Here is a 15098-nt window from a genome sequence, read left to right as displayed (position 1 = left end):
TTTGTGATATTAGTACCTGTACAATGTCTTCATCTCGATAGGTAGTGCTTTCTGAATGTATTACTCTGTTGAGTATAATCAGGTTTTCCTTTTGAGTCTTTTTATCCATTCAAGAAACCAGTAATGTCTTCCCCATGACTATTCACTGAGTGTAATACGGAACAAAAGTTTTAAAACATATGACTTTAGTGAGCTATTATCTGAACAAAGAAGAAGAGAACAAAACAGGGAATCTGAGCTTTCATTGCCAACTTTCATTCCTCAGTTTTCAGCTGCTGTTGCTGCAGTCACATTTTCAAAAAAAACCCCTACAAAACAAAAAAAACAAAGGCGTGAAGTTTGACAGCCAGCCTTGTGCATATCTGATCTTTAAAACAAATAAAACAAAAGGAGCATTTAGACTTTTTGCCATTGGCTTAAGTCTGAAAAAAATATCAACAATAAGAGCAACGCTCGCTTGATGCTTTCCTTTATTCACACAGCTGAGACTCTTGTGTGTTCCTGCTTGTTCGTTGTATAGGTGTGAACATGCATGTTCTTGTACTTTGTGCAGACTTGAATTTTTCTCTGGAGTTATGAAGTGGCGCTGATTATGTCTGCAGGTTTTTCAGGAAGAGTACAGTGTGTTTTTCCTGAATCAAGGAGGATCTCTGGTGGCCATCCGACACACACCTCTGCCAATTAGACACATATGGTAAGGCTCTCCAAGGACGCACCACATCTTTTTAGAGACTGTATTCAATCTTCAAAACAAGGGAGTTTGGGGGGGGGTTGCTTCCCCTCTGATGCTTTTCATACAGAATTCAACTCTATTTGTGGCTGGTCTGTCTGTGATCCAACCATTGTTCTCTCCCTCAGGCTGAGTTTTGATGAGGGCAGAAACTGGGACAAATATAGCTTCACCTCCTCTCCGCTCTATGTTGATGGGGTGCTGGGGGAGCCTGGAGAGGACACCCTTATAATGACGTAAGATTTGAAGGAACCATGAAGACTCAATGTGTTTCATTTTAGTTAATTACCGTCCTTGCTAATTATATTTTACCCAGATGAAGACTTAGAAGAGTTCACAATATTCTTGATTTTATTTGATATGGATTTTGGGTTTCGTCAGCCAAGATGTAGAAGAAGGGTTTCTCTGCTCCTGCAGAACATGGGTTAGAGTCAGTGTATTGTTATTATTATTATTATTATTATTATTATTATTATCAGTGGAGTTACAGGTTTTTCACATATTTCTTCTCAAATCTACCCCGCATTTGATTAATTTTCTGGCTTTTCTGACTTTTTTGTGTAGAATATTCGGTCACTTCAGTCATCGATCTGAGTGGCAACTCGTCAAGATCGACTTCCGGTCCATTTTCCAACAGCGGTGCACATCTGACGACTATCTGACGTGGCAGTTGCACAATGAGGTAAGGCGGTCTTTCTGCTATTTGACTAATGATAACGCGAAGATTCATCCATTGATTAAAGCCAAGAGAATCACTTTGATTTAGCTGCACAATAAAAGCAAGATGGTAAAAAAGAAACAAAAAAAAGAATTTCTGAAATGTTTATGATGCATTATTAATCACAGGGTGAAGTGTGCATCATGGGAATGAAGAGAATCTTCCAAAAACTGAAAGCAAATGTTCGATGTGTCAAGGCCAGAGATCAGTATATTTCCCAGATGTCAGATTCCTGCCTGTGCACAGAGGCGGATTTTGAGTGGTGAGTTCTCTTCTCTGCAGCTACACTCTTTTCACTTCATTAAATCCAATGCACAACACTTTATCAATCTCCAGAGGCAGAGTCTGTGAAGTAAACCTAAGGCACAACAAGAACAGTATTTGAAAAGATCTATTTTATAATTCACTACTTGTTATTCCTATTTCAGTCATGTTCTTTTGTAAATTTAGGACATAACTTGGTAATAATAATAATAAAAAAAAGTTTCACGAACACAGATGTTTTTCTGCTTCCTAGTATATTGTGCAGTTCATTTATCATGTCACTTTTACCACACGGTGTTACCCAAACTTATATTTATGATAATATGCATCGCAAAAGTATGAAAAATCTCAATTATAAAAAGTTTAAACACCACATGATCACGAGATAAAGAAAAATGTGGGTGCCCAGCCTTCGCAATCACATGAAAGCAGGTTCATTGCTGCATGATTCAAGTGCCCTTGAATAGATTTCCATAATGAATAGCAGTAGTGGTTCACTCTAGACTCTATTATTAGCTACTTCTGTATGTCTAACAAGTATTGCTTCGATACTTGTTTATCACTTCAGACTGTCTCATCCTTTCTTTTATCTTTCTCATCTAACCGGTGCTGATTGAGCAGCACAAACTAATATAACACAAGCTTAACACCACTTTATTACTAGATGACTTCTGGCTCCTGAGAGAGTGTTTCCCTGATCATGATGAAAGATTTCTGACAGATCAGTCTTACTGATGAATACTTTGCAGAGGTATTATAATTGTGTGTTTGTGTTAACACAGACAATGCTTTTGCTGCCTCAGAAATTTGATGCAACCCCCCCAAAAACATCAAAACTTCAAATACTGCTTTGCTGTGGGGACTTTTCTCTAGCCCAGAACATTTCTGTTTGAAGGATGCATGTAGTTATTGATTTTTTTATTTTTATTTTTTGGTGTGGGGTTTGGGTATTTTTTTAATATATAAATAAACGATCCGTAATCTTGATAATAGTGTCTTTTTCCCTACTGAAACAGCGACTATGGGTTCGAGAGGCAGATCGATGGCACCTGTGCTCCAGCTTTCTGGTTTGTTCATTCAGCAACATCTAGAGACTGCATCGCAGGGGACAGCTTTCTCAACACCACAGGGTATGCTTGAGTCACTTGTTCATTATGTTTTTGATTTAATTCAAGTTTTATTTGTCAATGCAGTTTACATTGCACAGTAAAGACCATCAATAGTAGAGAGATCAAATATCCCCCACCGAGCTAGCACTTGGTGGCAGTTTTCACAGGATGAGATTTCTGGTAGAACCAGATTGAAATGATGCCAGAAAAACAAGCAGCAGATGCACAAATGTTTTTAGTTAGTTTCAAATCAGCCTTCATGAATCACCAGTTGTTGTGTTAAAATAGTAGTTTTCATACAATGTAATTTCCAAGGTTAAAAACAGATGGAAAACATGCTTGAAAGAGACGTGTGTGGAGTTTAGGTAATTAAAAAGATCAAACCTCTGATTTTCTTACTTCAGATTAAGAGCGAGGCTTGCTTATATTTATTGCCACTATTTAACTGTCAGCCAAAATAAGCCAGCTGTATAGCACAGGCTTCCCACCACACTGAACATCACGTCACATGCTGCTTAAAAACTAGTCATTAAACAAGACTAAACCAGCCAACATATGTGGGAAATATGATTAAAAAAATATCCAGTAATAAATCTGTTTGCATTAATATCTATTCATAACAGGCTAATTAAACTCACCTAATACAGCAGTTAAATATGACAAACAGTCGTATCCACTGTCTACATGGGTTGTGCCTGCTTTTATGCTCATGCCGTGTCTGACAGTCCTTTATTTTAGAAGTCCTCTCTTTTCTTTTACGAATTCTAGATATCACAGAGCTTTGTCTAACAACTGCACCGAGGGAAACCTGTTAAAGTACAGCCCCAGACGACAAAAGTGTCCCAGTCAGGCTCCCAAGGGCCTCCAGCTCTTCACCAATGAGGGAACGCTGGTAGCAACTTTGGGAAAGAATGTCACCTTCTTGGTGTTTCTGGAAGAGGTGCTGAGTTCACTTAAGAAAAAAAAAACCCATGTACTTTACATTATAGGGTGAAGCTTTTAGGGTGCATGCTCTTTTATTGGTGTACTGTATACCAAGATGCTGTCATGAACATATCACAGAGGACCGAGCAGCAGCACATCAAATAAATATGCTGTGACATGATTTACAGCATGATCTCATTCCAGTAGATATTAGAGAAAAAGCACACGGTTGTGTGTCAGCGAGAATGCTGACAAACAACCAAGGTTACAGCGTGAGTGACAGTATTTTCTTTTCTTTTGCAAGGGTCTTGGCTCCATGACAAGTATAACAGTGGACTTTGGTGATGGAACCGCTATATCCTATGTGAATATAAGCTCCATCGACGACGGGGTCAAGCATATCTACAGTAAAGTTGGCATCTACCAAGTTTCTGCTACAGCAAACAACGCTCTGGGCTTTGAAAGGATCGTGCTCTACCTCCATGTCTCCTGTGAGTGGAAAAAAAGTAACTTGTCCTGGATAAGCTCCTGCTAAAGCATACAAAATCATATAATGCATACACTTCCACTTCCATGCTAGATTTATAGGCATCATTCATAATGCAATGCTCATATTAAACCTTAAAAGTTCACATGATTCACACAGTTTTTTTCTGATCTTGGTGTTGTATGATGTCAGTGACATCTTTAATACAATCAGCTCAGGCAATACAGCTCTAGCTCACAGATGCCCCACCCACCTGCTGTTCAAACCTTCTGTTAATTGTTTACATCAGACGAAAGTTGGCTTAAAGGGAGCTAAAACAGCTTGAGGGTCTACACCATGGCCCAGTGTAAGATAAATGAGGATTATTTTGAAATCTGAATCATGCAAAGCCATGTCCAAAAATAAAAATATGGAGCTGGAATATACACGTATATAATACAGCTAACTTTGCACCAGCCTTCAAATAGATCAAAACACTTGGACTTTTGAACCTTTAGAGTGAAAAAGTGGTTTGAAAATGCACTCACGCTCCTTCTGCGGGTTCAGATCGGCTCATTAAAGTAAGACTTCACCGAAAAAAAAAGAAAAAAAGCTTTGAGTGTCATTCATCCAGCGTGGGTGTGAAAGACAGCTGTTTGTTGTCTCCTTGTTGACAGAAAAGAGCGCCACTGGTCAGCTTGAATTTACCTCATTATAACAGATTCCAATAGTGGCACTTTCATGGGTGCAAAAACATCAAAACATCTGCAGACACTTGTCAAACCACTCCTGAAGCGCATTCAGCTCCATCCTGCCTGTCAATGTGTTCCAGGCCGCCATTGTTGTGCCAGAATACTGTGTGATCAAATACGTGGTTTCTCTTGAAATTTGGAGCACCATGAAAGCTTTACGTTTACGCATTTTAACAAAAGGTACGACTTTGGAGTTTCTGTATTTTCCCTCTAAAGGTCAACTCGAGCAGGTCCAGCTTTCTGCTCCGTCAGTGGTCATCAAGAACAAAGCAGTAAACCTTACCACAGTGCTACAGCCCAGTGATGTGGGAACAGTCACTTATTACTGGTGGTTTGATAACAAAACGGAGGTAAGCCATACTTTCTCCTACTAAACCATGCCGCCTGTTTACTGAGCAGCATGATAGATAGTAGACAGTTTCATCTCATCTCATGCCTCTATGCCTTTTTAGCCTGTTGTGACCCTCAGTGGCGCAATGCCCTTCACTTTCTCCAAGGAGGGAACTCACACTGTTACTGTTCAGGCTTCAGTGGGCAACACTGTCCATCAAGATCAAAAGAGGGTATCAGTTTATGGTATGTATCTTTTTTATGTTACCATCATTTTCTTCACCTAATGCACTTAAGTAGCCATTCGATAATTGTTTTGCCTCTAGAAATTGAGAGTGAATAACTTGAAAACTTTATGGCTTCTGACAGCACAAAAAAAAGGGTTCAGTGATGCTTCTTTCAGCCACATCTCGTGCCATTCATGAGTGAAGGACGCTGGCTGTGTTGCAGTAGAAATTGTTTAGTTTAGTAACTACAGTTTTGATCATGTGAAAGCTCTGTAGGGGTTATGAGATGTGCCAGAAAACATAAAAGCATTGCTGCAGTGTTTCTATGATCCAAGTTTAAGCCTGGGTAAGCAAGTGAGACCAGTTCATTAAGTAAGAACTGTTCTTACTTAATGAACTTAATTCTATTTTTAATGACTTGGGGGCATTTACTTCAGGCTCCAGATGTTTTGCCTGTTGTTTCTGGAATTACAATTACTTTTACAAAGATATTCATTTTTTACAGACAATCAACTTTATGAATTTTGGTTGTTTCTGTGTTTTATTTTTATTTTTATTGCTTGCAATTAACAATGTGTGTATAGTTTTGAATGTGTATGTGCTACTAAATTATGCAACTTATGATTGCACTGTTGTCTTTCTTGGCCAGGACACTGCTATTTTTTTCTAGTATAAATGAAGGTAATTATAAATAATGACAGAGCATTTCTTTAAATTTCGTTCACTTTTTATGCTAGTTTGCAAAGTTAATTGTACCACATATGGAACTGGCACATGAACAGGACCCATCACTCAACTTTAAATGCATGCATTTTCTTCTGCTTATCCAATTAAAGTTTCGAGCCTATCCCAGCCATCACAGGGTGAAAGGCAGGGTGTAACCTGGACAGGCCACCAGAATATCGCAAAGCTAACACAGAGAGGACCAACCATTCACACTCACACCTGTGGCCAATTTTACAAAGAATTTCCAATCAACATGCATGTCATGAGCTGTGGGGGGAAATTATACCTGGAGTGTACTTATGGAGGCAAAAGGCAAACATGCAAACACCACACAGACACACAGTGGATTCAAACCGAGGCCCTTCTTGCTAAACAGCAGTGTTAACCACTGCACCTCTGTGCCACCCTCACCATAAACAATAAAAATACATGTAACACAGACAAAGACAGCAGAAACTCTGCACAGAATTTCTATTTATTTTTTTGATATAAATTGTTTACTAACATTTAAAAAGATGTAAATTTTAATGAAAATACCAATTTTTGAGGAGTCCTGGGGCTGCTCTTTGAATCTAATGAAACACTTAGCGCTATAGCAGATCTCCAGTGTGAAGCAGTTCATTTTACATTCTGCCAGTAGTACAATCAATACATTTTATCACTGGCACTCCGACTGTCTTTTCTTGTAGCAGCTAATAAACAAAGTTGAGGATTTAGCTGCAGCTAATGATGCATGCACAGGAATAAACAATGTATTCTAAAATGAAATAAGAAGGTCACCAGACCAAAAAATATATGCAAGAAACGACACTTTTGCCAGTCAGTGTAAGGGTTATTTGAAGTGTGTGAAGTGGATAATTGTTTAAAGAGTTTTTTTTTTCATGAAGTAAGAAGATTTCTGCCTATATTTCAGATTATTTCCGCTCACACGTGTTGGCATTTTCATCTAATTTGGATGAGCTGAACCCCGGGGTGTCTGAGTGGAGAGAGGACATCGCCAGAGTTGTGAAAAACTGCATGGTTCAGGTCAGTTTTTCAGCTGCTGGTGTTATAAAGGCTGTAACATGAGTAGGAATAAACTAAACTTCAGAAATCTCATTTAGATTCTGGCAATTAGCAGCTTTACACTAGTGTGGAGGAGGGAAAAAAACTCTAGTCACTGTCTAGTGAGCTGATAACACTTAAGATTTTGGTTACGCTACATTTGTAATGTATGCATGTGATCTTGTCAAGTGTTTCACTCCAATAGCTGCAGTGTCTTTAACCTCAGTAGCTGTGTAATTAGTCGTTTCGCTCTGAACGCTGACATAGCGCATCACTCGAAATCATTATTACGAGCGCAAGCTTTCAACTGAACATGTCAAAACACTAAAGGGCAGTAAAAGTGCTGCTATGACACTTGCCTTTTGCCTCTGTGAAGAAGAGAATGACGGTGAGAGAACACCACAACCTCTAGTAAAAAAGAGCCACACTGTGGTTAAATGTGCCTGGTTTTCTCTTTCAGACACTGTGGGGATGTCATCAAAGCAGCGGGTTATGTAAAAGACCTGGATACTGAGCTCTATATATATCCGACAGTAGCCCTCAGTATGAAACATTCACTTTGACCTTCTGTCTTGTCAGATATGACCACAGTTTGCACCAAGAAACTGACAGCAGACCTCTGGTTACGGCACAAATGCACTAAAAGCTCTGGCCTTTACCAAAGACTGTCATATTGAACTTGCATGTTTAACTTGATTCATGCATTATACCTCGACAGTGACTGGTGCTTAGGCAAATGATATATGAAGCAGAAAGCAGAAAGAATTTACTCGTTAATACAGATGACCCCCAAGGATCGTATTTCAGGGCCGTAGTGCACACTATCACCTCAAAGTGTGTCAGTTCAAAAACCTTTTTTAATGAGGTTTTGTTGTTATTATAAAAGGTCACTGGAATCAGTGAGGATCAGCTCCTGGTCACAGTGCTTCCAGGGCTACCAACTACAGCAGAGATTTTCATTGTACCTGAGAAGAGGCCAAGTGACAGAGCCATGGATGAAAAGTGGGCACACCTGGATCAGGTACTGTCTCATAAATCACTATAACGGTCCTTGACAGATACTCAGTACACTTTGGTTTTCTGTAATCCACAAAAGAAAATAAATAAATACAAGAAGTTGAGGAGTTAAGAGACCATCTCAGGAGAGAACATCTCAGGAGAATGCCTCCTTTCCTTCAGAGTGTCATACAGGATTGTTGAGCTATCAGTATAAGCTAAGTATTAAAAACATATCTTTCTATCACTGCAGCTGTCTAGCAGGCAGGAGAGGACCCAAAAGTAGCACTCTAAAAACACCACATAAACTCACTGACTGGACTGAGGACATAAATACACATGAGGTAACAAGAGGACAGGCCACAGGTGTGAACACAGGTGACACTAATCTAGACAAATGAGACAAGGGAAGCAAAACTGAATGTGTTAGGAGACTATTGAAGTAAAACAGGAAGTAAGATAACCACAGAGACAAAACTAAGACTCACAGGCTTGACACCGGGACCGGGGACAAGACAGACTGAGGCTGAATCACAAAACTCTTGATAAACTAGAAAATAACATTCGGAAACCAGACATCATTATCTCCTGCTTTCAAAAAATACAAACCCAGACGAAAACTCAGAACAGTTTCTGTCACCACAGGGTTGCATCTTGCTTTGCAGATACACAGAACATTGTATTTACCATACCATAGTCTTAAGCTAAAGGATAAAAATGAAAGTGGTCTGCAATTTTTTTTTTCACCACACTGCCTCCTGCATTGATTTTTTCCCCCCCTGAGAAACTCTTTGCATAAATTTCAGTTTCTCATATATTGCTGCAATCATCCCTAATTATCTAAGATTCTTTCTCCAATTTCCGATTGATGTGGAGCATCAAGCTGTTTTTAGAGTCTTTGGTTATATGTATTGGAGAAGTGTTTTAAGGAGAGTTACATCTTAACTTCCCTTTCTCTCTGTTTGTCCACAGTACTGGAAGTATGTGTGCGCTGAAATGAAATTGTATTTGCACAAATTCCCCCTCTCTTATCTCTGACTACTGACTATTATTTCCTGTTTCCAGTTTTTCTTTTCTTTTATGTGTTTGACAGACAGAGTCTGTTATGCGAGAGACTACCTAATTATTATCCAATTATTTTATGCTTTTCTTTATTACTTCTTAAAATGTCTTCTGCCTTCTTTGGTGCCACAGTTTCCCTTTTTTTTCCATTCCAATCATCAACTTGGGGAGACTTGAAACTTGTTCTGGCAAGACAATACATCAAAATGAGCATAATGTCTGCTCTTATTTTTGTCAGAGTTACATTATAGTTGCATAGTAACACAGTTTTAAGTGCAGCTTGACTTGGAAAGTCTGCACTCCATCACCACCTAACATTAAGGTTAACTCTGACAAAAATAAATGCAGACGTGATGCTCATTGTGATGGATTACCGAAGTCAGCCAAGTTTAAAGTCTCTGAAAATGCATTTTCATACCATTGTGAAATGAATGGATGCCACTGGCTGCTTGGTGGTGAGGAAAAATATGATGTTATGCCTTGGAAAAGGTCAGCCGTAATGAGGACTGTACATTTTTTGTGGTAATTGGGCTAAAGCATGCACAAACTCTGGTGTAGTCCATCAAGTGAGAACTCAGTGAATAAGAGGAATGTGTTCCATATAGGCTCATTGTTATTATTATATAGACCCCATAGGCTCTTTTCTTACACGAGCCAATCTTTCAGTAGCGTCTCAATAGTCTGTCCTCATGTACTTTCTTGTTTTTTGAGTATACCCCTATTTAATCAGTATTTCTCTTCCTTATCACGCATATTATTTCACAGAACCTCCAAACTGATTTTAAATCTGTATCACTAAACTGTTAATTATTTCAGTGTTTCCACAGATGCATATTGTATTTCAGGCACTCCTAAAATGTAATACTTTATGTCAACACTAGAGGGCAATGCCTTCCCGTGTAAAAGCACTGCTGCATCCATCAGCGCACTGAAATAACACTCAGAGTATCTCAGAATGTGTAATTGGACTGACAGTCACCTCTGTGAAGTTTTGAGACTTGCATAAACCTTTGGGTAACGATAACAACTTTATTTTAAGCCGCCCGGGCTTCGTGGTTGTTATTTTCTTGCTGTGAAATAATATTCCTGGAAATGTATCGTGCATCATGTTCGGAAAAGCTATCAAATAGGTAAACAAAGCAATAAAACAGAGATGTTTTTTTAAAGCTAGACAAGCTCATTTATTCATAACGGAAGAGACTACAATGTATCACAAGTAAACATAATTTTGCTGGCTCACAGTCAGTCTTGAACTACGTTAATAGGTATTTAATTACATTGATGCATCATATAATTGGCACCATCGAGAAAGGAGACAATCTGGGGCAGGCGGCTGGGATTGGGAATTAAAGAGATGTATTTATCTAAAGCCTGTCTGATTACCTGGCAGAACCTCACAGACAATAGGGTAATAAATCTTCAGTTCACTGTTCTCATCTCCAGTGAATGACTTGCAATGTGGAGGCACTGAGTGAGCGCCAACACATACACATGTGCATCGATGAGTGCATGTGTGGAGGAGCTTATTAAAATGTGTAATAGATTTACTGACCCTGATATGCCACTAGAACAAAAAGTAATTATTCATACTGTGTAGAGCGGTCTAATTTTAACCAGTGGAAAGATTTTAGAAAGAGCGAGATGGAATTAGTGAGGCATGGCTAAGGACTCAAATGGGCACTGGGAAGGCATTTTGGTCTCTTGCTAAATGACTGCTTCATCAAGGTGTGAAAAGCAGGGGAACTTGAGTCTCTTCAGGGAGAAAAATTAAAACAGCAATTTTAAGATATTAGAACACACTTTGATTTCCAATAATGTTGCCTCACTGAACCTATAAATGGGCAAATCACATTCCCTTTAAAAGGAAGCATGACAAGGAAATAGTTTGAAAAACTCCCCGCTGTGATGGAAATGGCAGAAGATTATTTTTTAATGTCGCTGCCACACCATAAGCAGAACACCTGGTTACCTGATAAGGTTTTTCCCCCACCATTAAAGCCTGTTAGGTTTCAGTGCAGCAGGTTTGGTTTTCCCTGTGTCACATCACCATTTGCTCCTCTTTAGAAGGAAGCAAAAACTCTGATCCATAATTCAAGCTGTTGGATGGAATGGCTGTGGTTGAAATATTGATGACTGTGAAATATTCCTATACAGCTGCCGCTAACTGAGCCTTCTCCGCTCTGCCACTTCTCGTCATAGCTTTCTCAGGTTCTGCTAAGTGCTCTGAACCAAGACCTCATCCAGTTCACACTCAAACCGGGGGTGCAGGTAAACGTGTACGCCACACGGCTGTCTCCAGGTGAGCCTGCTGCGTCTGTCACACACCTACCTGAACAAATGGCAGGCAGTCTGATCCATTTTTGTTAGAGATGTGTTCCAGACCCCATTTCTGGGGTCGTGTTGGGGCCAGACTGTGTGCGGTTCTTCTAGTTTGAGGCTGAAAATGAGATCTACATGTGAACGAGCTTTCAGCTTTTCAAATGCTTATGTAATTTGTCATATTGTTGTATTCGTTTTCCATGTTCTCTCTGTTTATACTGCGCTGACTGATATTTAACAGAATTGCTCATTTTCTCCATCTTTCTGCTTCAAAGCTCCTCTCGTGGACAGCAGTGATAGTGGCCACAGCGGCACGGCGGTCATCATGCTGGTGTCAGTTGTCCTGATGGGCCTGGCTGCCTTTGTTATATATAAATTTAAAAGGTACAAAATACTTGGGTGACAGAGCACAGTCAGAGAAAGATAAGTTAGGCGGAGTCATAAAAATAAGCCCTCTGATTTGCAGACGCATCCATGAAGTTGTCTGCGATAAAATACGTTATTGCTTTGTTTGTTTGTGTGTATTCGCACGGCCCTATTTAGGGTTGCTCCCATTATCTAGAAGCAAGCACCTAACTGCCGAACTCCTAAAACTTTCCAGAAGTATTCAGACTCCATATATCTCTGAGTTATGGACATCCACGACACAATAATAGCTTGAGAAATAAGACAATTCCCCTCTGTCTCAATCTGCAGAATATTACAGGGAATGACAGGCTAATCAATTCTCCCAGAGCGCTGAATGGGTGTCAGAGTCCTGCAGTTATCAATATTCATCTATCTGACAATGTGAGGGTTGACCTTTCGGAAATGCTAAACACAGCTATCCAAGGTGAGGCATACTCTGCAGAATGGCAGGAAAGGTTGAGAAGATGAATCCTGAGACAACACACATTATACAGTGAGGGACATACAGTAAATAGCATCCTCTGCTGGAGGTAATCCCATGCCAATCACAGGGGGATGGTTTTGTTCGTCAGTAGTTTGTGGAATTTTACTCATTATAAAGCAAACACTGCTGAACTTTATGGATAGTAATTACTACATTAAGAAATCAACTTGGAGTTCTTAAGCTCCCCCAAATGTCACAGCACCAGCTGCAGCACAAAAACACAAGGGGGTGAATCTGAAATTAGAAATGCAAGATGTCAGTTTTAAGCAGAATTGGGGATGCATCTGAGGGGATGAAAAATTGATTGAAAAGTGAGGTGAACAATACGAAAAGTGAGAGAGCAATGCCCAGTGGAATGCAAAATGCCCTAGTTTCCAGCTTTCAAGCAATCCTCTCCCATCCTTAACAGTTAAAAATAGTGCGTGACACATTATGCCTAGTGAAGGCATTAGTGAAACAGACCTGATGGCAGGTTTCCATTAACTTGCTTCCCTTTCCCCACCTTGTGCACGACCTGCAGGAAGATCCCAGGCATGAACACATACACGGCAGAGCAGCCTGACAAAGAACAAGAGGTCATCCCGTCAGTGACCTCCATAGCCGTCCCAAACCCTGAGGGGGACAAGCTGACCGCACTGGATCACGTGGATGTACAGCTGGACTCAAAAAGCAGAGGTGTGTAGCGCTTTGTTAAAGCTACAGGCTTTATTCAGCTTGTATCAGTTTTTTAAGCAACAAAATAGGTGTCATCTTCCCAGGCAGCCAAGCCGGCGGTGTACTTGTCACTAAAACTGCATAATTACTTACCTGATAGAATTGAGGTAACTGGAATTTTATTTGTAGTGCTAAGAGCAATAACAAAATGACATTTAGAAGATTTGTTTCTTTTCTGGGACATTATCGCCATTAATTTGGAGATCCCACAGAAAGCACTGTCAACAGTTTAAATTTTTTTTATTCAGAATGAACTATAAAACACGGTTTACAGCAGTGTCTGTGAAGAAGCCAAAAAGGGCACACTTACTTTACGGGCTATAATTGAAGGGAGCAAATGTAGATAATGAGTTCAAAGAGGATTATCCTGGTGGAATCTTCTGGACAATCATGGCAGGAGCGAAAGTGAGAGTTACTTAAAGTGGAAATTCACAGAGAAACTGAAATAATGAAACTGTGCAACATAAATCTGGTATTTCTTGTTGACTAGTACGCTCTTCCATTAAGAATCATAGTTTTGAACATGTACATTGACAAACGCATGATGCTACACCTGATACATTTTTATTGTATGATTCCCAGAAGACGTCTTGTTTGATACTGTATGTAGCAGTGTCTTCAGTAAAGATGAACCAAATGTTTGGCAAAAAAAATGACTAGCCACGTGCTAGGAAATCAGAAAGCTATATCTTAATCGCGACATGCTAAAACTGTGTTCACTGAAAGGCATCGTGTCTTTATTTGTAAATAATAAATATTTGAAACATTAAAGAAAATTGTCGCAGTCAGGAGCACTGGCCACAAGTTAAAGCTCGCTGACTTGATATTCGCTTACTATTAAGTGCCAATTCTATTTTTCCTCCCCGTGTATTGTCAGACGAGTTGCCAAGACAGAGTTATTATTTTGTGTTATGTATTTATGTATTTCCCAGCCTGACTTTGGCACAGTGAGGTATTAGCACGCACAGGTAAGCGAAGCACAACCAAGTGTGAGCTAAAGTGATGAGAATGTCTCGGTGAATTATTTGACCCAATAAAATAATTAGTACAGCTGCAAAGAAGCAGAGTGGTGAAAGCATTTTCATCAAGAAATATATATGAAGTTCCGGTTGATTTACCTCCACGCATAGCTAAACAATCGACCCATCCAAGATAAATGTGTTTGCCTGCAAAAATACACCCTCATGCAAATAGCATACATAAAATTCCTCCCGTGTCGCTTTCCTTTCTTCTCCCTCGCCAGGCTACCTGCCATCTCACACAGACATCAAGCTCTCTGATGAAGCACCCCATGTGTTTTAATGTTGAGAGTCTATGACCGACTCGAAAGCAATACATCTTCTTTGGCAGTTACTTCCAGCAAGCTATGAAACCACGGTCACAATGAATGGTCTCGAGTGTTTTGCTACCCATGCATGGATGGACCAGTTCACACTGTGCTGCCTAATCCCTCTGAGGAGACTGTACAGATTTATACTTGCTTCTTGAAAAGGAACACTTTTTGACTGAAATACTTGTATTTTTGCAAGGACACTGATCTTTTTATGTAAATAATGTACATCCATAATGGAAGAAGTCTCAGCTGGTTACAGCTGCGCCTGCCCAAATATGAAAATATCAAATGGGAGTGATGTGTAATCATATCTCAAAATATTCTACCGTTTCTGTTTTTGGACTTGTGTTTGTGGAGTTTGCTTTATTTAACTATGTGGAAATAGCTTATCTGAGTAAGACAGTGAGGGAAGCAGATTCATTAAGCTCTGTACAATCAGTAAATCTTATCAGGAGATTCTCATCAAATGAAAGCTTGCAATATCCAGGAGAT

The 15098-nt window shown here is 39.6% G+C and overlaps 1 protein-coding gene across 1 annotated transcript in view; it reads left to right on the top strand.

Annotated features, from left to right (window-relative positions):
- The window catches only part of LOC308388897 (VPS10 domain-containing receptor SorCS1-like), a 56788-nt gene extending 41905 nt beyond the window's left edge, over nucleotides 1-14883 (top strand). The window contains exons 13-27 of the mRNA XM_080869869.1: nucleotides 603-694; nucleotides 859-966; nucleotides 1295-1412; nucleotides 1577-1710; nucleotides 2729-2842; nucleotides 3590-3761; nucleotides 4050-4236; nucleotides 5180-5313; nucleotides 5416-5539; nucleotides 7160-7272; nucleotides 8177-8311; nucleotides 11548-11647; nucleotides 11943-12051; nucleotides 13080-13234; nucleotides 14517-14883. Coding sequence (XP_080725995.1) covers nucleotides 603-694; nucleotides 859-966; nucleotides 1295-1412; nucleotides 1577-1710; nucleotides 2729-2842; nucleotides 3590-3761; nucleotides 4050-4236; nucleotides 5180-5313; nucleotides 5416-5539; nucleotides 7160-7272; nucleotides 8177-8311; nucleotides 11548-11647; nucleotides 11943-12051; nucleotides 13080-13234; nucleotides 14517-14575 — 1854 coding nt within the window. The 3' untranslated portion in view covers nucleotides 14576-14883. The remainder of the gene's footprint in view (nucleotides 1-602; nucleotides 695-858; nucleotides 967-1294; nucleotides 1413-1576; nucleotides 1711-2728; nucleotides 2843-3589; nucleotides 3762-4049; nucleotides 4237-5179; nucleotides 5314-5415; nucleotides 5540-7159; nucleotides 7273-8176; nucleotides 8312-11547; nucleotides 11648-11942; nucleotides 12052-13079; nucleotides 13235-14516) is intronic.
- Nucleotides 14884-15098: the final 215 nt, after the last annotated feature.

This window comes from Rhamphochromis sp. 'chilingali', assembly GCF_963969265.1.
Source record: "Rhamphochromis sp. 'chilingali' genome assembly, chromosome: 20".
NCBI lineage: Eukaryota > Metazoa > Chordata > Actinopteri > Cichliformes > Cichlidae > Rhamphochromis > Rhamphochromis sp. 'chilingali'.
Note: the sequence above shows the minus strand (reverse complement) of the source record. Positions and strands in the feature narration are given on the sequence as shown.